Source organism: Corvus cornix, chromosome 21 (genome assembly GCF_000738735.6).
Source record: "Corvus cornix cornix isolate S_Up_H32 chromosome 21, ASM73873v5, whole genome shotgun sequence".
Classification (NCBI taxonomy): Eukaryota; Metazoa; Chordata; class Aves; order Passeriformes; family Corvidae; genus Corvus; species Corvus cornix.
In genome coordinates, this window is record NC_046350.1 from 6,262,602 (window position 1) to 6,287,090 (window position 24,489).

Genomic DNA, 24,489 nt, shown 5'->3' on the forward strand with positions numbered 1-24,489 from the left:
CACAACACCATTTTATGACTAAGTACTGTCTAGCTCTCCTAATTCAGCTGGCTGACTGTACAGCAGTGCAATGCAATCTTACAGATCATCAATTTAACATCCTGCATTTATTTAGAAAGGGTTTTAGCAGGGAGAGATACAGCAAGGCTTCCTCTAGCCTAGGAGCATTTTCCTGCCCCACCTCAGTTTATGCCTTTCAAGCTTACCGAGATGTTTAGCTATCAAGCAAGGTGACATCTTGCCATCGGTCACTTGTATCATCGTAAGACATGATGGATGCTCAAGAGGACTCTCAACTATGCTAGTTCTGCAAGAGATAGAGTAAAATATTGTTCATGTTTTATGGGAATGCACAGGCCCTCCCAAAGCAAGCAAAAGGTAGAACTGCACTTGATCAAATCTGTTACCTTTCCAGTCATCACCCTGCTTGACCTAACCCTCAGCAAGGGAATGTTAAGAAATTTAATTATCTAAGGGTTAAGTCTAACATTTTTAGAAGTAGTGTATAAAAACTTGATATTATTTCACAGAAATCTATCAGATTAAATGGATTTATCTTTTCCATAGCTTCTAACCTTTTGTTTAATGAGGCTGCTGTTTATTCTAGTAAGCCAAAACTTCATGAAATCTTTTCCTCCGAATCCCTACTTGACTTAGAAAAATTCTCTCAATTCACCCTGTCCTTCCTGATGTCCAATTCTTTCTTAATCAGCTCTGAAATTCATTTAGGATTCCTTCACAGCACAGCTGCTTCCACCCTCCAAGTCCCTCTGTACTTGCTGGCATCCCCCTCTCATTAAGGGCTTCCAGCAGCATCTGCACACACAATCCCTGCTTTCATCATCCATGATTCAGCCACACACAACAATAATAAAAACTCTTTCTCTCCAAGATGTGTGTGGTACCCAATGAAGGACTTGTTTTTAGTTTGGAATCTCTTTTTCTTTTGTTGATCTTTTTTATGTCAGACTTAGTCTGATAAATCCATCAAAATCATGCTCTGATGCAGAAACTGTAGTGTGTTTCCTCCAAATTAAATGCAGTTCAACCAGTCTACTCTTTGCATACTTGGGACACTGTAATAAATGATGGAGGGCTACAACAGTCAGCTGAACTTTCCATGACTAGGGCAAGCACAGCTTGTGTTAGAATATACTAGAAAATGAAATGGTTCAGCTGCCTTAGTTACAAAAATTAATGTTTCTACAGTCTGTGCAGTGAGGAAGAATGCAGAGCTATTTTCAAAGGATGAACAAAAAAGCCCGTTAATGTACGAAAGGCTATGACAATCTCTTTTTGTTAATCCAGGCTTAGTTTGTGTGGCAAGAAACCATCTCAGCTGTGTATTTTATTCAAAACCAGACGTGTTCCCAGATTGAATTTGGTTTTACACAGTTGCAAAACACACTCCTTTAGAACAACAGTACAGAACTTAATTTCCATCTCCACCTTACAAGGACATTAAGTGAAAAATCTAAAGAAAAGCTATTTACTCAGACATTACCATCTCTGTCCACAGGGTCTGCGGGTGGCTTTGCCTGATGGATTCCAGCACATCTGCGACCATTACTGACCCATTTCTGGAGGGATGTTGAAAACATTACCAAGCAGCAAACTACTATGATAGCAAGATAAAAAGAGATGTTCCATCACTAGTACTCGTTTAAAAGAGAAACCTGCTGTTATAAAGATCATTAACACATTATTGTGTTAAATTAGATATTTCAGTGCACAATACAGCAATGCCTTACATATAGTTATATCCACCAACCTTATGTCTGTATTTCCTTTTTTAAGGCCTTATTTTAGAGAGTACTTATTCTGAAACATTTTTATTTGTCCTGTCATAGTGTCAGGTACTTTAGGCCACCTTTCCAGATGCCCCTAATATCAGCAGCTCCCATTTCACTCAGGTGGGTGGCTTGGGTGTTTAAAAGTTACAGGAGAAGAATCTTGAGCTACATAACTCCAGTAATTCTCCCCTCACCCACACGTAAAACCCTATTAAGGTAAAGTTAAAAAACTTTGCTCGTAGCAAGACAAGGTGTCATATTTTCCACAACTCCTGAAGAAAAACTCCAACATGAGCACCCCCTTCCTCTCCTGTGTGTAGCTAAGCAGACAGAATTCAAATAAGAGTGTACTCCCCAAGAGAAAAACCTTCCCCAGAACTCAGGATAATTTCAAAATTATGGAAGTGGGGAAACTAAGATGCCTGCAGGCTGACTTCTATTTCTTTACAATGTAAAAATTATATTTATCCTTACATAGGAAGGGAATTGCCCTACTGGAAACAAAACCAAATGGTTCTATGTTAATTTGTCTGCCATTTCAGCCACTAATGATACAGCTTGAACTGCCTGGTCAGTAGGTTGTCATTAACACAGAGTTCTCTGACAAAATGAATTTGACTTTTACAGGCAAAGTAGCATGAGAAACTAAGGGATCTCTTAAGAAATCTTGTATTTTTTCTTCAAGACAAAGAAAACTTGCTACTTTTCCATTCAAGATCAAAGAAGAGAAATAACACAAGGAGACAAAGATAGAAGAAAGAGAGACAGAACATTTGAAGCTTCAATTTTCTAACACTTTTTCTTTCAGATCAGTACAATCACTGAATTCACTCTATAGAGAAAGAAGATTAAAAAAGAAGGTTATATACAGCCAAAAAAGGACTCTGGGAACTCTGCTGATGTGTTTAAAGCTACTGTACTTTACAATTCTTATTTCAGAAGGAAAATGATAAACAAAAAACAAAGCACTTCTAATCTTCAAAGCAATGTATGATCAATAACAACTTCACAGCACTCGATATTTAAGGATCATAATCTGTATTTTACTCCAGGAAAGAAAGATGTGTACAGAATGAGTGATCTGCCTGGGTCCAACACTGAACTGGGGATGGAACTCACATCACAAACTTGTTTGTTAAACACAAACCCATGCTTTCATTTAGCAGTTGTTCTTTTGTTATCAGTTTTTATTCTTATAATAAATAGATTATGGACTTTTTTTCCTGCCCCTGCAGAAACATTTGAGATAGTGGTGAAGGTACATCCCACGATTATTTAGCAAAATGTTTAGCACAACACACCAATTAACTTACTATGCCTGAAATCAGTCTAACTATTTCAAGAGGTTACTTAACTATCTGCAAGGGTCAACACATGAATAGCTTCACATCAGCAGCAGCTTCCTTGTTTAAATCACATTTATGGTCAGGGCATTCTGTAGGACACAGCCAGTCTCTGGGTAAAGCTCTGATTTCTGACCCTTCACAGCTTCTGAGAAGTCTGACCCAGCACCCTGAATCTTGCAATCTTGGTCACTAATCTCAGTCTCCTCTTTGTCAATCTAAATCACCAGAGATCCTTCCAAGAGCAGAAGCGGCCCAACATTGGAAAGATGTTCAGTCAAGGATCAGTTTAATAGGAATGTTACAACTGCCTGCAGTGCAGAAATTTGCAAAAATCCTGAAATATTTACAAACCAATTTTAAAAAGCTTCTCCTGGAAACTTACACCTCTCAAACTACAAGGAAAAAGATTTCCATGTCATTGTACTGTAAACTTTTTTTGAGTGCTGAGAGATTTAATTTACATAATAATGCTGCAAGCAGGCTGGGGGTGTATGGGGAGAGAGTTCCTTCGTACCAGTAATGAGCAGAAAGGAAAAGAAGGCAGCTCCAGTCCCCATGGACTGTTTTGTTTCCCATAATTTCAGAGTCTAATAGTGCCTTTTAATAAGCTGCTCTCAGCTATGAAGCTGCAATCAGCCTTTGTCAGAGAACACAATGCTGCCCCAGACAGGAAAACAGTTCTGCTGGAATGGACAAAAGAACCCACACCTCAATAAAGGCTTCTTAAAAACAGGGAGAAAAAAGTTGCATCAGTGAAAAACAAATTATGCTGTCTATACCATGTATCCTTTCATTTCTTAAATGCTAGATTTCAAAAGTGTACCTATTAAAGCAAAATACAGTCTAGAGACACATTTTCTAGTCTACTCCAGTCCTAGTTTACAATTAGAGAAACTTGCTAATTTATAGGGTATTTGTGCCCTCTAAGTGCACTCTAAATGATGATTGACCATGTTAATTTTCTGTTTATAGCGTATGCTACCCACTTAGTCTCTGAGCTAAAAATTCAACTATTTGAGATTTAAAATCCTCCTATGCCAAGTTTATTCAGGATCCAGTGGAGACACAGACCCTCCCCTCTCCATAGCATCACCATTTAGACTGAGCAACGCTTGCACTGATCACAGAACGGGAGCTTTTCCCCCCCTTTTAAAACTTGTTTCTCCTGGCAAGCTATTTCATGCCACCTCTGAAATAACAGCAGCGTGCAGTTATGCACCAGAGCTGAAGGAAGAGCCACAGAAAGAGCATCTCATTGCCATGTCCTATCAATTCCCTGTCCTTTCAATACACAAGGTTAAATTACTCCAGAAGCCTCCCCACAGGGCTGCCATTGTCCTCAGTCAGGGCTGGGACACAAAGTGCTCATTCATGTGCACAGCAAACAAGCAGCCAAGGGCCCGTGATCAGCATCCAGGCTCAGTTTGGGTCTTCTGCAAACAGTTTGTAGGAAGATGGCATTTCAATAAACTACATCCATTTTCCAAAGCTTCGATGCTTTCCTAGCACAAACTACTTAGTAGGGAGTCCAGACAAAAACCTAAGACAATGTGAAGAATCACCCCAAAAAAATCATCAGGACCACTCCTTAAAAAGATCTGCTTGCTACAACCACATGCAAAAAGATTTAAGTTTTAATAGTTAGAGAAATACACATTAAGAAAAGTTCAAAACAGCTGACTCTTTCCAAAGACAGTCATACCATGCTTTTGTTTTAGAGTTCCACTTAGTGTTCAGCCTCAGAGCTTGTATTACTTAAAGGGTACAGACACCAAGGTTCCAAAGTGCACTTAAGGCTGTTTACTTCATATCTTCTGGTTAAGGACCCAAGAGTTTTAGAACTCGGGTCTTTTGTTTTGCTTTGCTTTTATTCAACATGTTAGAAATAGAAAAACCAAATGCAGTATGACCAAAATTCAGTGCTGCTGATAACTGGAGACACAAGCCTCACGAACCTCTTCATCGTTTCGCCTTTTCTACTTCAACACTTGCAAGAGCAAAGACTTTGTCTCCAGATCCTGAGGGGGAAGAAACATTTGAGTAAGTATTAGTAGAAATTGTGAATTACCATATATACAACTTAAATCAAGCAAAACATTTGAGATAAAAAGAAACCAAACCGACATTGTGAAAACTACAACACTTGAGCTAATTTAAAAAAAACCAACCCCACACTGGCTTGCCAGGTCTAGAGCAGCCATGTCCTACTGGGCCTGGCTGGGATGGAGTTCCCTTCCCCCAGCTTCTCTTGTAGAGCTGGGATTTGTGTTTGTAGCTGGAATGGTGTTGGTAACACACCCGCACACACACAGAGCTACTACCGAAGTCCCCTTTTGAAGGAGAGGGTTCTCTCACCTTGCTTACACTTGAACGGAGAGCAGAGCTGAAAGGTAGGGCACCCAGACAGTTTACTTGTACCCTGACCTAGTCTGGCACATTCCTGCCATTCACAGCTCTTTCATCCCACTTCTAGCTACTGCTACAGTGAACTGTCATGCTTATTTAATGCCTTTTATAACTGAACTCTTGATCTTGTCGACACAATCAGAGGTATGACAATCATGGCGGGAAGAGTGCTTTAAAGCTGTATTTTGATAATGTGCCACTAACTCCCAAATTCTTTGCATCAGGCAGAGGAAAAGACTCTCCTGAAGAGAGTCATTAATGCAAAAAAGATCTGTGTTTAATTGTAAGAGCAGCATCTCTGCTTGAGACAGACCATTCAAGCCTTCAGTATGATGGGCACCCTTGGCATTTCGTGGATGTTTGGCATTGGATTTATTTGCTGTGTTACTTTTTCCTCATGGATAGTGGATTAGAGTTTCATTGTTAATAAAATATATATTAACATTTCAAGGCATGAATCTCTTGTTCATATTTTCTCTTTCATAGGAGAACCAGATGTACTTCTATTAATCAGTGTTCAGTGATGCAAAGGAATCAGAAGTTATGAGAATGAAAACTTACCAAGGTCAGTGGAGACTCTCTCAAACTGGCTCAGGGCTGTACCAGCATTTGTTGACAAAAACATCTCATCATCCCCAGTGAGCTAAATCAAAAAAATGCCACAACTGTGAGGTTGATACCTTAACTGCGCATATTCCCACCATCTACCTGTGCATCTACATGAGCTATGACAGGTTACAGCAATGGTCCATTTGCAGTTTTGAAGTGGCAGTGTTATCTACCATGCTGAAACCTAAACCAAAAAAAAGCAAGCTACTTCCCCTAGCACTGAATTTTCCCTCCCTGGTTCCTGTCAGCCCAGGCAGGACAGCATGTGCAGTGTCAGACATACCTCCACATGCAAGCTTCCAGCTGATTTCCAGGGATCATTTTTTATGAAAAGGTCACACTGTACCTGTGCAGCTAAACTATGCCAAGGTGTCAATAACTTTTTTGTCACATGGTCAGTACAACAATGAACTAAGATCTAAGCTTACTTCCCATCATCTGCTGAGGAAAGCAAAAAAAAGCTGTCACTGCCAGCTTTGACCATGGTAAGAGCCAATGACCTAGAAATGGTTCTCTTCCTTTAAAGTGACATTTCCCCATGTATATTTTACTTTTATGTATGTGCTCTGATGCCTTGTGACAGATGCCCATAAAATATTTACAATAATGAAGCAGTAACCTACATTTGGAAGGTTCAGATATTCTAAGTTAAAAGTCACTCATTTAATTAGCCTCAGATACACATCTTTATTACAGCAAAGCATGTGTGTCAAACTGTTCACAGTGTTTGCATCAATTTATTAGAAATATAAAAATGAGGTACAGACATTTCAGGATGATGTTGAATGAAGGAAAACATATTACTTACCTGGCTTTGTAAGCAAGCATACAGCTACTCAACGTTTTGCAATACTGTGCAGACGAACATGCAATATTTGCTGTCATTGCTCACATCCAGAGCAGATGTGAAACTACTGTCCTAGCAAGCCCTCTGTGCAGCAGGCTACTGATCATTTTAAAAGATTAAGAGGATAGGTCAGAGTGTGGTGAAGTAGCTTGATACTGTGATCCAAGGAACTCATTCAAGAGGATTAGATACCTTCATGCATTCAGTTCACAATCTTAACTAGCCTTTACATATTTTCAAAACATTTTTTTCCTCTGACAGTCAAGCAATAAAATATTCTGAGGCAAAGCCTTTGCTTTGGAATCTACTTGGACTGCAGCTCCTTTAAGTACTGCACTGGATCTTTTCCATTACATTCCTTCATTTCCTAAAAAAGCTTAAGTATAGAGATACACAGCAACCCATTTTCTTCATATACCATCCACAAAGAGAAATAACTTCTCTTCCTCCCCCTGGTGGCAAACCCAGGACTTTTTCTGCCACTTACGGACCACTGGGGCAACAATCAGTTTATCACTCATCTCTCAAATTTCTTTATCTCATACCCAGAGGTAGGTATTATTGACACGATAAAAGTGAAGCTGGATACATGTCAGAAGTCTTGAATAGTTCCTGATGAATTGGTGGTAGTTGGCCAGTAAAAGACTTGTTTTGTAGCTTTCATAAATATGATCACCTTGTACCAGCTGGTGTGTGATTCATGCATACAGCCCACCAAGGGAAACATTTAAAAGTAGAAACAGCCTTACAGAAAGGTACAAAACTATTTGATACATGTTCAGCTTCAGAAAACTTGGCATTTAAATGGAAGGATGTTTATGTAATGTAAAAGCAAGCTGCATTTTATTGTTTGCTTATAAAATTGTAATGTCTTATTTTAATTATTTCTAATTCCTCCTAAATATGCGGAAAACTCTATTCACCTGACTATCACACCAACCCCTTACCTTCTCACCAAGCTTTCTGAGGGCAGTCAGGATTTCCAGTTTCTGTTGGGTGTACAAGTCTCGTGGCAACTTCCCAACCATTAAGTCTCTGTCCATCTGCACACCAGGGGGAAAAAAAAAGTCAAAATATATAAGCTTCCCACTATTTCACCCAACACAGTGCATGAGAAATGCAACAGCCTAAAAATATCATTAGTAATCATGGACCCACAGCAGTAAGGGACCTCTGTCCTATCTGAGGTTTAAAAGATGTCTGTGAAGTTTTTCTGAATGTTCAGCAAATACTCTTTACCCCTAACCTTAACTTACTTGATTTCTCCAAACTTTAATCTCTTTTTATCAAATAATGATAATCATTTAAAATTATGTATTCACACATCACTGGTACATGAAGAAATCACATTTGATTTCACTTTATCCAGATCTTCATTTTAGATCTCTGAAACATCAAGTGAACTCTCCAGCGCTCACTACAATCACAGACTTTCTATTTGCAGTTTCCTCAGTTCACCCTGCTAATCCCATTTTTGCTTTGAAGCAGGAAGATAGAAGATAACTCAAGGAATACACATGGTTGTCCCCATTACCTCAATAAACATTTAAAACTGAACAAATTCTGAAAGAGAACTTCTCCATCTCTTTCAGACTTTACCACCAAGTTTTCCAGCACACTCAGTGCTTTCCTTGCAATCATTACATACTTGAATCAGTCTGGCTCAAATAAACGGGTTTTTTGCAGTAAAACAGAATTCTTCACCTCTGCCAGCCTTGTCCTCAATTGCCTCGGCTGCTTCTTTGCAAACATTCTAATCACTTCTGGAGTTTTAAACGCTTGGCTGATGGCTGCTTGTATTGCCTGCAAGGAAAAGAGCAAGAATGACCAGGACTAACAGGAATCACAAACTACAGCTGCAGGATGAGATTAATGAAGGCTGGAGAGCATCGTTACTATCCTCTGCATAATTTGATACAGCTTTTTATCATAACCATGGAAGTGAAATTAAAAAAAAATATATGACCTTTATGGAGGGCTTAAGGAATCCTCTAATTAGTGTAACTAGACTGAGAAAGAGCTGTGAAACTTTTCATTACTGTCCAGGTCTTAACTTCTACTCATTTCCAACACCTTCCTGATACTAGCACATCACAGTTTTAATGCCCACACTGATGACTACAACTCTTCTAAGGGAAAGCAGAATGTAAATGATGAGGCAAACATCCTACTGTTATTCGAAATCCTCTATGGATTATCAAAACTATCACCATAGTTATCTTTGGACAAATCATGATCTCTCTGAAAGCAAGACCCTAGAACATAAAGTTCAGAAAGAACAAACCATTCTCTAATTAAGCATTTGAAAAGAGAGAAGATATATCAGAAGTCTGGAAGTCAACATAAAATGAGACCAATAATATAATATAAATAAATATAAAATATATAAACATATAATAATATAATAAAAGAACTTCAAGTCACACAGTCATTCCTAAAGCCTTTTCATCTGGACTAGTATGAATCTGAAACACAAATCAGTAGTAACAGCTACCTTATGCCTTCTAACAAACAGGCATGAACTCTATTTCTCATGATGCATATTATCCTGGACTGTCCCCCACACCTTTTATATATTGCATTATTTTACGTTATTTTCTAAAATAAGGGATCAGATATATTTAGTATTTTAGGTCCTACAGTGTTATGGCTGTAATTCATCAATGGGGTTTTTTTCCCTTTTAAAATGAAGACACCTATCCAAGTTTTTTACACATACAGGTATATTAAATTATAAAAAACATTAATTACATAGATCTAGATGTCACATAAAAATTATAGTGAAATGTATCTATTCACTGTTTCATCGACTCCAGGCAGAACATGAACTTTTCTTAGCAACACATCATCCTTACCAGTTGCATCCCACTGAGCTCATCCACCAAAGTCATATCTCCAGACATAATCTTCTTCAGGGAGTCATTGAACTCACTCAGCTGCTCTAGAGTTTCTTTTTTGGTCTCTTCGTACTCATCTGCATCCAATTCCTCTCTGAAGAGGACCCAAGAAGACACATTAATTCACAGGATTTAACCTGAGACATCACATGGAGCGAAGGGCACACCATGGAGCTCGATTCCCCAGGCAGCACTGAGGTGTTCCCATCTCTGCAGACTGCTCTGCTCCGACCCCTTCAGCTCTTATCCAGCCCATGTGTGTGTAGTTTGCTTGGGTTTGCACCCCTCCCAGCCACCTGCGTGGTTTGTACAAAGTCACTGATAATAAAAAAAGCCCGAATAATAAACAAGATACCTCACACCTGGAGCAGTATTTAAAAGTATTTTTGGATCTCAACAAAAATACGCAGTGAAATTGTCTTGCTCAAAGCTACAGTGAATGAGATTATCTTAGAAGCCTATCTCCTCACCCAAAGCCATCCACTTAGGAATAACTGATTCTGCAGTCTACACCTTGCCCAATTCCCAGAACTGCACTACCACCCCTTAGCAGTTCTAGTTGTTCTTGAAAAAGATACATACTGCTTGGACAAGTTAGAACTAGAGTCAGAGAAAGCATCTAAACACAGGGTGTTTAAATGCAAGTACTAAAACAGATAAAAGCCCAACCGTCTTGATAATTCACTGTCTCAAACTGTATCAACCCACAGAAGACTAATACAAAATCACATGAAAAGTTAGACAAACTAAAAAAGAAAACAATGCAAAAACACCCCAGGCATCCATAATTATAAGATAAACCAAAAGAGCCACAAAAGCTATTTGTTCACTGCTATTAAAAATCCCATAGAAAAATTGTGATTTTTGTGAACAGCTATTAGAAGTTTAAAAGTCACACTGAAATATAACATTCCAAAGAAAATATTGAGTATTTCTGCTTGCATTTTTCTCAGATATATAAAACAATCTTAATAGAGGTTTTTAAAAATAATTTTTACTGACACCAATATCCTACATAATTTAAAAACAGAAAGCCACAGCAAAACACAAAAATAAATACATTCCCCCCACCCCAAGATTTTTGAAAGGTACCACTTTCTTCTGCCAACCACTTAAGAAAAATACTACCATATAAGAGGAAAGCAACTATTTTTATTACCTGCATTCTTCTAGATCTTGAAGTTGCTGCATTAATCTGTCCAACTGCTCCTCCAAGTTTTGTTTTAGTTTACTTGTCTCTGTTGTTCCTCTTGAAGCCATTTTCTGTTTTCACATGAAAATGTTGTTTTTACATGACACTCCTAAGAGAAAGTACATTTTATTGTTTGTACCAACAACTTAAAACATATTTTAAATGTTCTAAATGTGAAAATGATGCAATATCTTGCTGATGGAATGTTTAATCACAACACCCGGAGATCCTTGCAGTGGAAATAGAGAAATGCCAGGCTGGGTGTACAGGATTATCTTCATAGTAAGAGGCGGTTAACCAGGGAAGTAACTCCAGCACATAAAACCAAGCGAGTGTCAAACCAAGTAGCAATTACTGAAATACAGAAGCCCCGCTATATGAAACAATAGATTCGACTCTTCACCGGCCCCTTGGAACACTACTCAGGAGATAACCCGGGTGCAGGTGTCTGAAGCGCGCCAGCACCGCAGGCAGCACCGCCGGCTGCAGAGAACCAGCGCACGCCAGAGGAACCCCGCGCTCCCCGCGGATCGTCCCGGGGCGGACACAGCGCCGGCGGGCAGCGGGACACCCCGGCCTCACAGCCGGCTCTGAGGGGCCGCGCCACCGCCGGCGGGCGACGAGGAAACGCGGCCCTCCCTCCGTTACGGGCGAGCACGGAGCGCCCAGCGGCCTGCGGGGAGGAGAAGGCGGAACTCGGGGCGCTACCCGGGGCCCGCCTGCCCGTTCCCAGGCCAGACTCCGGCCCCACTCGCGCCCCTCCGCCCCGCCCGGCCCCGGGCCCCCTCACCCCTCAGCCGGGCAGGCCGAGTCAGGGCGGGCCCATCCCGGCCCTGCGGCGCCGCTTCCGCCGCGCCCGGGCCAATGAGCGCGTGCGGCCCCGCGAGCCCGGCCGGGCGGGGACAGCGCGGGCGGGCAGCGGGGACAGCGCCGAGGGTGAGCGGGGCCGGGGAGCGGGGCCCAGCGGGGCCGGGCGGCGGCGGCCGGGGGAGCTCACTGGGCGGGCCCGGACCCCCGTGCAGGCCCCCGGGGGCGGGGAGGTGCGGGAGGGTGTAACTGAAGCGTCCAGCGACGCCCACATCATACTTGTATTCTGTATATATACCGATATATAAACATATTTGACAGATATTTGCCTCAAACATAAATGAGATTGAGCAAAGCATCCTTACCTGCTTATCCCCGGAAGCTGCGTGGCAAGTTGGGCTCCAGAGCCATCCTAAGACCTGCTGTAGGAATATTTTGATGTCTTTTAGCGCAAATACATGTCCAGTCCAGCTAAGCACGAGCAGGACTGTGATCAGTACATACTAAAAAGCCACACTGAAATATAACACTTCAAATAAAATACTGGATTGGGTGGGATTATGTAAAAGCATGATGAGATTACATGTAAGCATGTATATTAGGAGTACATCAGAGGGCACTTCGTTTTTCCTTCAGAAGTGAAAATTGTCCAGGATGTATGTCCTACACTTACAGAAAACCTCAATGAGGGCCATTTTACTTTTATTATACAATAAGAATAGGCCTAGTTCCATTGGGCTGGGCTTTGATCATCCCTGGACCTTGACTTTTTTACCTGTCCTGGGATGCGCAAATTGCATAGCTTTTCCAAAAAATTCAGAGCTGTGTGAAGGTGGTTCCATAGAAAGCAGATCCCAGCTCTGATGGTGCTGTGGTGGTTATAAGATGAGATAACAGTGAAGGCAATCATGTCACTGATTACCTCTGATGTCACATACCTCTCATTTCCTCCGTTCCCCACATCAACCATGCAGCTGTTTTCTGTGCAAACAGTGCTACACAGAGGGTGTCAGTGCAAATTAGGAGACTGGGGGGATGTGGAAACTATTAAATTCTATGTATACTCTTGATACGGAATGCTGCAAGGTGAATTTATGAGGTAACGATTGTTTCTGTAAACTGTAAAATAAGCAGCATGGAGAGGGACATTTGACTAACTCTCGAAAAGGCACTCTATATTTTCCTCCTAAAATTTTCTGCTTTTTTTGTACTTTTTTTTTTTTTTAAGGAAAAGATCAACCTTTTTTCAGTTCTGCAGCATGAGTTACTCTGTTGAAAGTAGGATTTGTGCAGTACAAAGGCAGTCTAATTCCTCTCCTCCCTGTTCCCATGGTAACTCTCCTAGCCACGCCTCTGTGAAGGCTGCATTTCAAGTACCACCAGCCCTTCCACTGCTGAGCTACTCTGCAGTAGTAAAGGATATTTTAAAAGTTTGTGAAACTCTTGAAAGCACAGAAAAGTACTAACACTTACAAAATACGAAGCCTTGCAAGAGTTCCTTTTATCTGCGGGCTGTTTGATGTTAGAACACAGTCACTGTTACAAGGTTTGGCTGTGATGGTGTCTCAGCGCTGTGGCTGCTGTGAACATCACTCAGCCTCTCTGTAAGGGAGACAGAATGTGAGGGTGACCTTGTGGGATTTTTCCAGCTGGCGATGTTGCTGTAGAAACAATGGCAGATAATTCTGTGCTCCTCAGGATGTCTCGGACATCTTGCAAACAGCAGCAGCAAGAGAATGGCCCATCGTGGTTCTCCTTTGTTAGGCCAGGCTGTGGGAAAACATCTTGGCAAGCCAGAATATTCTCAGGAAAGAACAGAGAAGCAAAAATGTGTGTGAGGAGAAAGTGAAATGTGAGGAGAAGTTAAATGATGAATAGTGAAATTTCCTTGTTTTCAGCAATTCTTAAGCAGCCTTCTGAAACTGAAGCTCAGAATTGGAACAGAGCTGTGGTATTTTAGAAAAGGGGAAAAACCCCAGTATTTAATTGCAGCTTTTACTAAATTTCTGTTAATTCTCTATTCTTCTCTCACCTTTTCCGCTGGTACACTTAACACTTGCTGCAACACAAAGCAGACTGATTTTTCTCATGTTTAGTCCATAGCCCTCTCTTCCCACATACCATGCTGAATTATATAAATTACCCCTCTTTGGATTTTGTATTTCAGAAAATGTAAGTAAATCCTGAATGAAGAAGTGTTGACGCTGTTTTCCTCCAAAATTTAATACAATGTAATATGTGGCATATTATTATATTATATTATATATATATATATATAATATTGATTTTATAGATCATGCTGGAAAGGCTCACTGCAATTTAGAGAGGCAAGACTAGGAACGGTCAAAGGATGTTCTATTTCTCCCTGTAAGCACTAGAAGGAAGTTACTTAACAAGGAAGTTCCCTGCCCACATGTCTCTTGGCAGTTGATTGTCACTGGCATCTTAAAAAAGGTGCAAAGTTCTAATAAAGTGTGTCCTGCAATCAGGACAGATAATCTCTCCACGTGAAGTTTAAAAGCATGAGCTGCTTTTCTTCACAGTGGGCCGTACGCCATCCTCTCTGGGCAAGCAGCCTCTTTGCAGTGATTTCATATTTTAATCACTTAAAATTTCGACAATAAAGTGTCACATAAACAATCACAGGCCAGGTGTTGGTAGAAGAAAAATACAGCATTCAATTGGATATTGAAATTTTATCTTCTGCTTAGTGGCAGCACAAGTAAGTAACTATAGCTCTTTCTTAATCCCATTTCTTGTAGTGGCTGGTACCTGGCACCAAAATTCTCCACTTGGCTGCGTGGCTGTGAGGAATGGCTATGGAAGATCCTGACAGGAAGACTGAAGTGGTACTGCTGGCCTGTGGGTCCTTCAATCCCATCACCAACATGCACCTGAGGCTCTTTGAGCTGGCTAAAGACTACTTCCATGAAACAGGTAGGATGGTAATTTATATCACTCAGAATAGCTTTGATAACCAGACACTTATATGTTAAGGTGAATATTTTGTGTCTATGAATGCCTGTTTTACAGGGACAGATATTTTTGCAAATGCTAATTAGATATTGAAGCTGGTATCTGTTTATGTCATATACAAAACCATGTAGGTCATTATGAGAGAACTCACATATGTGTTGCTTATTACTGATTTTAATGAGCTAAAGCACGGGTTTTATGGTTTATGGAAATATATTTTACTGACTCTTTCCTTGTGCTGCCCTGACAGTGCAGAAGCGTCCTGTATTTTTCCACAGGGCTGGCTATCAGCTGCCATTGCGCTGGATAATGGTTATGTCACAGGTTAAATACAATGCAGGGGAAGTAACATCTGCTCAACCACTTCTCATGTTCTTGTGTGATGTGTTTTTTTCCACAGGAAAATACAAAGTAATCAAAGGCATCATTTCACCAGTGGGTGATGCATATAAGAAGAAAGGTCTGATCAGTGCGAATCACCGAGTGACTATGGCAAAACTGGCTACAAAAAACTCAGATTGGGTGGAAGTCGATGATTGGGAAAGCTGCCAGAGCGAGTGGTTGGAAACGCTAAAAGTTTTAAGGTATTCTTCAGCCCACCTCTAAAAAGTCTCATGAACCTATAGAAAGATTAGGAATGGTGTTAATGCTAACAAGTTGGGATAATTGCAGGCTAACCCCAAATCATATGGATAGACTCACTGAATTCAAAAGTACTATTGATATGAACATTGAAAATGAAAGATTGCATCATTAGTCCTAAACATACCAAAAATGAGCCTGTGAACAACTTTTAGGATACATCATTTCTTAGGCATTATTCAATTTTTGTGCTGAAAGGGTATTCTTGGGGAAGAGCAGAGACTAGAACAGGGCAGACATGCTACACAAGTTTCTCTCCTTTGACCCTGATTGTGTTGTGCTGTCCATTTGTGTATTTAAAGACTGGCATGAGAATTGTCTGAAGGAGTATTTTCTGAGTATTATGTTTTTGCTCTTTCAGTCATTGCTACTTCACTGAGGTTCTTATTATTAAAATGAAAGAAACAAACCAACCTTGTTGTTGTTGCTTTGAAATCTTTTCACTTTGACCACCACATGACCAAGCTCTAACAAGTCCCTGTTTCTGCAGATCAGCTCTTGGTAGGCCTGTCCGTGAAAGTACTGCAGGAAGAAGTAGAGACAGGTTCTTTAGTAGGCCGTACTACCAGAATTTTCTCCTACATCTCTGAAATACCTAAAATACATCTTTTTTTGCAGGTATCATCATCAAAAACTTTTATCTGCTGACGTCACTAATAGTCTGCAGGATGCTGTACCCGTAACAAAGCTGGGACGGAAGAGAAAACAGCAACCAAATAGGCATGAGCCCATTAAAAAGAAAAATCAGAGTCCAGTTGTAAAAAGTTAAGTCTGTTTGTAAATGAAATGGTTAATGATCCTTGTTATTTCAAGCAAATTGCACTGATGAGTAACTTTTATGGTAGCTCTTGGTTCTGATGTCACTCAGTAACTTTATTCCCTTAGATTCTCAGCATAAGGCATTAGATCCCTTTAATGAAGGGACTCCCATAACCTTTATTTGGAAAAATCCTGTACTGAGGCTACTAATTATCAATTATATACTCTGAATCTTTTTTAAAATTTCATTCCCTCGTCTCAACCAAAGATACAGAGAGAGAGCGCCAAGAAATTAAATGTCCCTGTCAAGTTTGCTAACATCTGGTGGCCTAAACCAAGCCCTATTTCTCACTTAATTTTCTCTTTAAGGTGTCCCACAGGTTAAACTGCTTTGTGGCAGTGACATGCTGGAATCTTTTGGGATCCCCAATCTGTGGAAGTTGGAGGACATCACCGAAATTGTGGAGAAACATGGCCTTGTGTGTATCAGTAGGGCTGGAAACAATGTTCAGAAATTCATCTATGAATCTGATATTTTGTGGAAACATAAGAATAACATTCACCTTGTGGAAGAATGGATCACAAATGATATTTCCTCCACCAAGATCCGGAGAGCCCTGCGGAGGGGTCAGAGCATTCGTTACCTGGTGCCTGACGTAGTTCGGGCATATATCGAGAAGAACGAGCTGTACAGCCCGGAGAGTGAGGACAGGAATGCTGGGGTGGTCTTGGCTCCCTTACAGAAACATGCAAGTGACTCCAAGAACTCACAGGCACTAAACAACTAACTTACTGTCTGCTGTGTAAAAAAACTACATTTCAGTACAGGAAAGTGTGTTTTCTAGGGGTTGGTTTGGGGTTTCTTAGGCAAATAGTGGGCTAATTCTGTACATCTGTAGTTACTGATGAGGTTTTTTGCACTCAGCGATTGGACCTACACAACCTTTTCCAAGTCCAATAATTTCCAGGATTTTCACATTTAAACGTTTTGTCCCAGTGCACTGAAGTGAGTATAAGAATTCACATCGGCATATGAAAACTGCAAATGTTTAAGCAAAACAAATGAAAATGTTCTGATTAGTTTTAACTCAAACTGCTCTGCTGTTTATAAAACAGTTACACAAATATTTTTAATAACTTACAGTGTCTTAACAAAATTATCTGGTTTCAAGATATACCATTTACTTAGAGTAAATCCATGTAATTTTGGTGGTTTTTTTTTTTAATTGTCAGTGTGTGATTCACCTCAAAAAAATTATTTAGCTCTATCCTGGAAGGGAAGAATTTCTTCTTGGCTGAAGTGGTGCTAGGTACACCATGCTTTGAGCTGCTTGCCTTTGAGATATGCAGCTGCTTGTTTGCTGTCATGCAATTTGCTTCCTGAAATGTCTTGGGCTTTACTTTTCCGTTGATATTTCCAGGGCTGTAATGTTAAGCTCAGTATTGTTTCTGATGGAAGGACAAACCTACCTCAGAAACTGGTTTAAAGCCATTGATTTAATAGATAGAAATTAAAAAGTGTCATTGCACTGATTCTCAGACACTTGTGTCTTTATTACAAATAATACGTTTATTTCAAATAATAAAATATCTTTTACTTTTGAGTCATAAATAGAATATAATTATATATAGCCAGAATTGTTTTCTGTTACTGAAGTTGAGAGAAAATGGTAGGATATCAATAGTGATCATAAATGAAATATTTTTCTTTGCCAGAAATCTGGTTTTGAATCTTAACAGTACATTGTCTGCATTATGTGAACATAAACTAGAGAGGCACTGTGACTGTTGTGGTGATAGAATTCTACCTCCCTTTATTTGCTGCTATCCCATTTTTGCTTGGATTATGTGCCTTATTAAGAATGCCAAGGTTTGCAAGCCACTTTCTCATGGGTCAACAGCTCTTTCATGGGATCTCCACAAGATGACTCTGGTCACGTTTTTCAGATCAACAAATCCAGCTGAATGTGAGACTCTCCAGGCAGGTGGCCAAGATGCTGTTGGGCAAGTCTAGAACCAGGGACACGTTCCACAGTCATGACTGACTGCTTGGTATGGATCCTTTGTTTTACTGGTGGGATCCAGGAACCTGCCTGTTAACAGCACTAGAAGTAACTGCACACTGGCCATCTCCTGTTCAATCAGTTATAAACACCAGCACCACAATCAGTGCTGGGGCAGAACAAGGATGTCAGACAGGTAGAAGTTTCAGGAGTGGACTCTTGTCAGACCTTAAAGAGAACACGGGGCCCTTGCACCTCACATGTCATTTAGACCCAAAATATTTTATTAATGCTGCTACAGCAGCAGGACCCACCTGGTCTGCTTCTGTAATGAGGCCACATCCCTAAGGGAATGTGTTAGATGTGCAGTGCTTCACAGCAACTAGGATGGAAATGGAAAACATATTTCCACAAAAATAAAATAAGAAATCTGAAGGGAGAAAGAAATGAACTTTCTCACATCTGAACTTTCAGTTGTGGCCAGGGCAAGAAGCAGTTCTTAGAAGCTCCATAGGCAATTCTGTGGCTGAAGCTTGGAAGAGTACCCCTAGTGCCCTTTAGAGGTCTTTGTGTGAGGTTTGAGTACTGATTTACAGAAAGAAGGCCCACACCCCAGATTATCTACATAATTTAAATTAAAATGTTATATATGGGCTTTGACACAGGATTTACCAAGTACTGACTTCTCTTTGCTTGCCAGAGCCAGTAGTATTGCAACAATGCTTTACTACCATAACCTCGTAACACCAAATTGTGGGTGAAATGTTACTATTTGAGTCCAGAGGAAATAGTAATTTTCCTTTCTCGGTGCCATTCCTGGTTTAGTGTAGGTTGGAGAACAATATCCAGCTGCAAACAGGAAACAAGTTTTGATGTCCTGAGTTCCTACTCGCATGATTCTGTGAGTCATATGGGTCAAACTGCCAGCTCTGAAAACAGAGCTAACATTTGGGGAAACCTCCCTGCAAAATACTATCCTTCAGCCTAACACAAGTCAGTAAATAAATAAATGTAGTAGGTATAGGTGTGTTTCCTCACCTCTAAATCCCTTATTTCCTCACTTACAGATTCCCTATGTCCTTTCTCTTCAAACTCAAGCATTTTTTATTCACTTTTCAAAACACATTGCTGGGTCATCAGGGATTCCTATCACTTCTTTGCTGAAGGTAAATTCCAACACTGAAGCTTATCTGCTGCATCATGTTCTCCACTGCCTGTGTGCTCTGCCACAATGTGTAGCATCTAATAAAGCATCAGTGGGAACAGCTCCTGTATCAGCTCTCCTTTATGTGTCAAGAACAGAAAGCAAAAGCAGGAGCTACATCTCCTATATACACAAGATTACTTTTTGAATTCTTCTTACTATTTACTCCAGACATAAACCAACACGATACAATTCTTATCTCTGTGTCATAGGTATTGCTTTAAAATTTGTTGATATAATACAATCCACAGTTTAACAGTCAATCCGTGTCTGTTCAAGTACAGCATGTCTTTACAGGGGTACATCACCTTTTCAACAAACATCTGGATTTCAGATCATAAAGCCCCAGATCTAATAAACATCCAGGAAATCTTAGTAACGACAAAATCAGTCCCTTTAAAGCATACAAGACAGACATAAATGGTTTAAACCTGGTTTTCGCTTGCATTGTCACTCTTGAGCTATTAACATTTGCTCCACACAAAGATTTCAGACACAGTGAACTTTTCCCTCCAACGCAGCTGAAGCCATTCTACAAATACCCTCTCACCCACTGGCTCAGCAGCAGCACCCTTCCCCTCCAGCAGAAAGGTCCAGGGGTGTAATCCCACCCACAGGCTGCCTTATAAAAGGCCTGGCTAGAAAACTACATTTGTATTTTTGACTGGATCTTCCTTCTACTGTCTGCAATGCCTGTGGATTTTAGTGGAACCTGGAACCTTGTCAGCAATGACAACTTTGAAGGTTATATGGTGGCCTTAGGTAGGTGAAAATACTTGATTCTGTCCTTCCTGCCTTCTCCCATAAGGGTCTTCTTGAATTTGAAGGACTGCCCTTCATTTCACCCTATTTAAGGCATAGAGTGCAGAGAGTTCTTGTTAATTCTTTCATTGCCTTTCCTCTGAAGAAGGATGAGAGTAGGCATTAACCTCTTGCTAAGTGGGGGTTAAGTCTGACACCAAGCTTGGTGTCTCTGTGGGGGAAGCCAGCTCTCTCCAGGAGTCTTCTGACTCAAAGTCCTGGAAATCCTGCATAAGAATTGTGCAACAATTGAGTAAACTGGTTTTCAAAGAGTAGAAAGTACAAGAGGACAACTTAATCTGTGTAACATGGAGCTTTAAACAAAACGAAGGGTTCCAATAAAACAACAAAATGCTGCATAGCAGTAAGGTCAAACTACCTAAGAAATGCTTCTGTTAGTAATAAAGGTTCAGTCCTGGCTGCCAGAATGGCTGGTGATAAATACAACTCTGACATTTTTGCCTCCTGTCCAAGGTATTGACTTTGCAACACGCAAAATAGCAAAAATGCTGAAGCCTCAGAAAGTGATCAAACAAGATGGTGATTCGTTCTATATCCATACCACTAGCACATTCAGAGATTACTTGCTTGAATTCAAAGTTGGAGAAGAGTTTGAGGAAGATAATAAAGGCTTGGATAACAGAAAATGCAAGGTAAGAGCGAATATATAAGAGGCTGAGAAAATTAAGATGCCACGATCAATCCAGATACTTGAGCAGAAATTGTTTCAAGAATAATATTTGTAGCGCAAGACAGCAGTAGAAGCCTGAATTACAGACAAAGAGAGTCACTTTCACTCAGGAGTAACATCTAGGTCCTTTTTTATCCAGGAAAATGCACATTTTCTACAAGTATTTTGCACAACTGAGACAGACATGCAGAAACACTTTTTTGTTCCCTGTTCTACAGAGCCTTGTTACCTGGGAAAACGACAAACTTGTCTGTGTGCAGACTGGTGAGAAGAAGAACAGGGGCTGGACTCACTGGCTTGAAGGGGATGACCTCCACCTGGTATTGACAGATTTCTACTACTTATATCTCTGTATGGCAAAAATTAGGTTTATAATGTGGTCATGGTGTGCACAAGTCTTCTAGCTCTGTAGGATGTGTAATGGATGGTACATAGTGAGCACATACTGCCTTGAAACAGCTCCATTGTTTCACTGTAATGTGTAGATAAATTTGGAATGTTAAGCATAAGTTACTAGCATGGCCAGAGCAGTGGCAAAGGACCTATGTTCAGTTTTGGAAGCAGTTCCTTTGATTACTATATATATCTATACCCTTGTTGGGTTTTTTTGGTTTATATTTGTTTGTTTTTTGTTTTGTTTTTTAGGAGCTTCGTTGTGAGAATCAAGTATGTAAACAGGTCTTCAAGAGAGCTTGAATCTGTGTGGTGTGCTGGGTCCTCCGTGCAGGGACAGCTCTGCACAGGAGCCTCATGTCCAGTGAGGGCTCTATGGACAAGAACTGACTCCTGTACCTATTAACCTGAATGGTCTGAAGTTTCTGGCTCAGGAAATAAGTCTGCTGTTGCCAGTGTTAAAGGTCTGATTTTTGCTAATAAATGCACCAAACCAAACTAATCTCAAGTACCTTGCTATTGAACATGTTTTTCTGGAGGAAAAAATCCAACCCAAAACATAAGTGATGAGGCCTGGGTCTCTACGTAATCAGAAGTCAATTAACACAAGAAAACCTGCCAATTCTAAGAGGCATGTCAACATCAAACAAAACAGGGGAAGTTGGGTGCTGATAGAGAGGGGAAGATAACAAATAATGAAGCAAGCAACAAAAGGTACGGATTTATTTTTCAAAATGCTTCTCTTTAAGATGTAGATCACTACTTTACTTGCTTGTCGTACACATTGTAGTGTGAGGCCCCATATTGTGCCATAGCTGCTTTGTTCTCAAAAATAATTAAGTTGATCTTACCAGAGGAAACCAGCCTGTGGGCAAATCCCAGAACCATGAATATGGGTCCGAATGATCCACAGAGATTCCAGTCTGCAAAATAATTGAATTCTGTAAGCACAGAGGGAAAAAAATGCTGCTTTAGTTAAGCTTTATTTGGATACAACTGTTACATTAAATTAAATGTTTTTCTTTATGACCGTGTGCAATATCGCATAGAAAAGTAGGGTTTTTTTCCTTGTGTGAACAGATAAGTTGTCAGATAAAGTAGGTAGTTACAAATGACATGAGTTGTTGCATATTCCTGGTTGCATATTCTTGAAGAACTGTATTTTAAGCTTAGTACCTTAATTACTTCACATAAAAAAATAACCCCTGACATTTTGAAACAACTAGCACCACCTTTCTGATACTTCTTATCAGTTCAAAATGCTTAAAGCCACCATCAGAGTCAGACAACATCTGTTGAAGCAGGAAGGGCTTTTGGTTAGATTGACCCCCTCCTCTAATTACTAGACCTATATAAATTTAAGCTGGTTTCCAAAATAAAAATAAAATAACTAGTAGTCTTTATACAGTTAGGGAAATGTGGGGACTAGCAGTAAATGCCTGGTGTTTATGCTATGGCTCCTGACAGCGTCTTCCTTCTGAAACTGAGCGGTTTTATTTGCTTGAAAACAAAATTGCCGTTAGAGTGTTGTGTTAGTAGAAACCACAAATTCGGGCAGCAGCCCCGATCGCATCCGTTTATAAAATGCAGCCGCAGGCAGAGTTTTCTGCGCCACCGGATGGCGCCTCTGCAACGTGCTGCACCTTCCCTGAGCTGGCGCAGGTCCTCAGCGTGCAAAGGGCTCACGGGTTAAACAGCGCAGATACTCCCAAACCCACTGCTTCCAAGCCCTGCTCTCCGGTAAAAGCGGTGTGGGAAGCAATACAGAAAGGCACTAATGACCTTGAAGGACAAGAACAGAACTCCCCAGAGAAACACTTGAAGAGTTTTATTCAAAGGTGTTTCAGATCACTGCCATTATCTTAAAAAAATCCCAAGGAGATAAACACAAAATGAAGTGTAATCTAAAAACCAGAGGTAACAATATACATCTATTCTATAAAAAGACTGGCAGTATATATTATGATCCAATTATTGGTTTCCTTTCTGAGCACCCTGGTTAAGTCATCAAAATATTTTGTTCAAAAAAAATTTAGATCAATAAAGTACATTAAAGAGGTATATAAAAACACAAGACCAAATACCCTACCTACTCATCTATGCATTAAAAAAATTGATCAATTCTATTGCTATATAATTATTTGCAGTGTGCATGAAAATATGTCCTAATTGCTCATACAGATCAGTTTGGTTCCATCTTAACAACATCCTGTTGTCCTGCTTTTACGGGATTCTTTCCCTTGCTGACTCAAATCACACTGCCCCGTGCACAGCTCACTTATTATTAGTGACTGTTCATCCTGGGCTAAAAACTTACTGATGCAACTCTCGATTCGCTTATCCTTTGCCAAAAGAGCAACATTTAAAAATCCTCCTCTTTCATCTACATGTATTATAACTCAAACAAACTGAGCTGGGGGTGAGCCTCCAATGTACTTACCCGGCCAGTTTGTTCCATAGCTGAGTTTCATTTTGAGTGTGAGGGAAAAGATTAATATCTTCCTGAAACATACTATTTTGTGGTATAATGAGGGAATTAGGTGCAGAAAAGTTCATAATAAAGAAAAAAAAACCTATTTCATGTTCGAACTATACTTAGAAAAGGCCGAGGCCAAGTGCTCAACGGGGTCTTAGCATCTTGTTCTTTCCTTGGTATGTTACTCAGCTTGCAATAATTAGATTTAGATCCTGCGTATTCTCGATCACTCGTCACTGAGAAGGGGTTAACATTTACAGACCCATTGGAGAGGGAAGGCTTCAGCACCTTGACCCTCCCTGGGATAGCAGCGTCCCTGAGCGGCAGCTGCCCCCTTCCCGCCCCTCCTAGACCCTACACGGACCCCGGCCCCCTCAGGAGCCCCGCGGCCGCCCTTGCCCAGCCCGCTGCCGGCCGCGGGCCCGCCTTTGCCGGCCCCCTCAGGAGCCCCGCGGCCGCCCTTGCCCAGCCCGCTGCCGGCCCCGGGCCCGCCTTTGCCGGCCCCCTCAGGAGCCCCGCGGCCGCCCCTGCCCAGCCCGCTGCCGACCCGGGCCCGCCTTTGCCGGCCCCCTCAGGAGCCCCGCGGCCGCCCTGCCCAGCCCGCTGCCGCCCCCGGGCCCGCCCTTTCTGGGCCCTCAGGAGCCCCG

The 24,489-nt window shown here is 40.9% G+C and overlaps 3 protein-coding genes across 4 annotated transcripts; 2 read left to right on the forward strand and 1 right to left on the reverse strand.

Moving 5' to 3' along the window:
• Positions 1-2,814: 2,814 nt before the first annotated feature.
• LZIC (leucine zipper and CTNNBIP1 domain containing) lies at positions 2,815-24,149 on the reverse strand. 2 transcript variants are annotated; one of them, XM_010405920.4, is made up of 11 exons: positions 23,807-24,149; positions 22,218-22,289; positions 15,930-16,037; positions 13,371-13,499; positions 12,263-12,319; positions 11,058-11,199; positions 9,857-9,992; positions 8,706-8,804; positions 7,949-8,044; positions 6,107-6,188; positions 2,815-5,157 (listed from the first exon to the last, which is right to left on the reverse strand). In XM_010405920.4, exons 6-11 carry the CDS (start codon positions 11,156-11,158, stop codon positions 5,099-5,101), a joined length of 573 nt encoding a protein of 190 aa, XP_010404222.1. In that variant the 5' UTR covers positions 11,159-11,199; positions 12,263-12,319; positions 13,371-13,499; positions 15,930-16,037; positions 22,218-22,289; positions 23,807-24,149; the 3' UTR covers positions 2,815-5,098. The 2 variants fall into 2 exon arrangements, with proteins under 2 accessions (XP_010404222.1, XP_039419743.1); XM_039563809.1 differs by lacking the exons at positions 12,263-12,319; positions 13,371-13,499; positions 15,930-16,037; positions 22,218-22,289; positions 23,807-24,149 and adding an exon at positions 11,881-11,967.
• Positions 11,948-19,542, forward strand: NMNAT1 (nicotinamide nucleotide adenylyltransferase 1). Its single transcript, XM_039563808.1, has 5 exons — positions 11,948-12,026; positions 14,660-14,834; positions 15,274-15,457; positions 16,134-16,279; positions 16,644-19,542. Exons 2-5 carry the CDS (start codon positions 14,711-14,713, stop codon positions 17,060-17,062), a joined length of 873 nt encoding a protein of 290 aa, XP_039419742.1. The 5' UTR covers positions 11,948-12,026; positions 14,660-14,710; the 3' UTR covers positions 17,063-19,542.
• RBP7 (retinol binding protein 7) lies at positions 20,106-21,877 on the forward strand. The gene is made up of 4 exons (XM_010405918.3): positions 20,106-20,243; positions 20,757-20,935; positions 21,192-21,293; positions 21,619-21,877. The coding sequence occupies exons 1-4, from the start codon at positions 20,171-20,173 to the stop codon at positions 21,667-21,669; spliced, it is 405 nt and encodes a 134-aa protein (XP_010404220.1). The 5' UTR covers positions 20,106-20,170; the 3' UTR covers positions 21,670-21,877.
• Positions 24,150-24,489: the final 340 nt, after the last annotated feature.

Coding starts and splice junctions, on each gene's coding strand:
- RBP7 (XM_010405918.3), top strand. CDS start 20,171: ATGCCTGTGGATTTTAGTGGAACCTGGAACCTTGTCAGCAATGACAAC. Junction 20,244..20,756: donor AGGTTATATGGTGGCCTTAG/GTAGGTGAAAAT, acceptor CTCCTGTCCAAG/GTATTGACTTTGCAACACGC. Junction 20,936..21,191: donor TGGATAACAGAAAATGCAAG/GTAAGAGCGAAT, acceptor CCTGTTCTACAG/AGCCTTGTTACCTGGGAAAA.
- LZIC (XM_010405920.4), bottom strand. CDS start 11,158: ATGGCTTCAAGAGGAACAACAGAGACAAGTAAACTAAAACAAAACTTG. Junction 9,993..11,057: donor CAAGATCTAGAAGAATGCAG/GTAATAAAAATA, acceptor GGTCCTCTTCAG/AGAGGAATTGGATGCAGATG. Junction 8,045..8,705: donor TGAGGACAAGGCTGGCAGAG/GTGAAGAATTCT, acceptor CCTGGTGTGCAG/ATGGACAGAGACTTAATGGT.
- NMNAT1 (XM_039563808.1), top strand. CDS start 14,711: ATGGCTATGGAAGATCCTGACAGGAAGACTGAAGTGGTACTGCTGGCC. Junction 14,835..15,273: donor AGACTACTTCCATGAAACAG/GTAGGATGGTAA, acceptor TTTTTTCCACAG/GAAAATACAAAGTAATCAAA. Junction 15,458..16,133: donor GAAACGCTAAAAGTTTTAAG/GTATTCTTCAGC, acceptor CTTTTTTTGCAG/GTATCATCATCAAAAACTTT.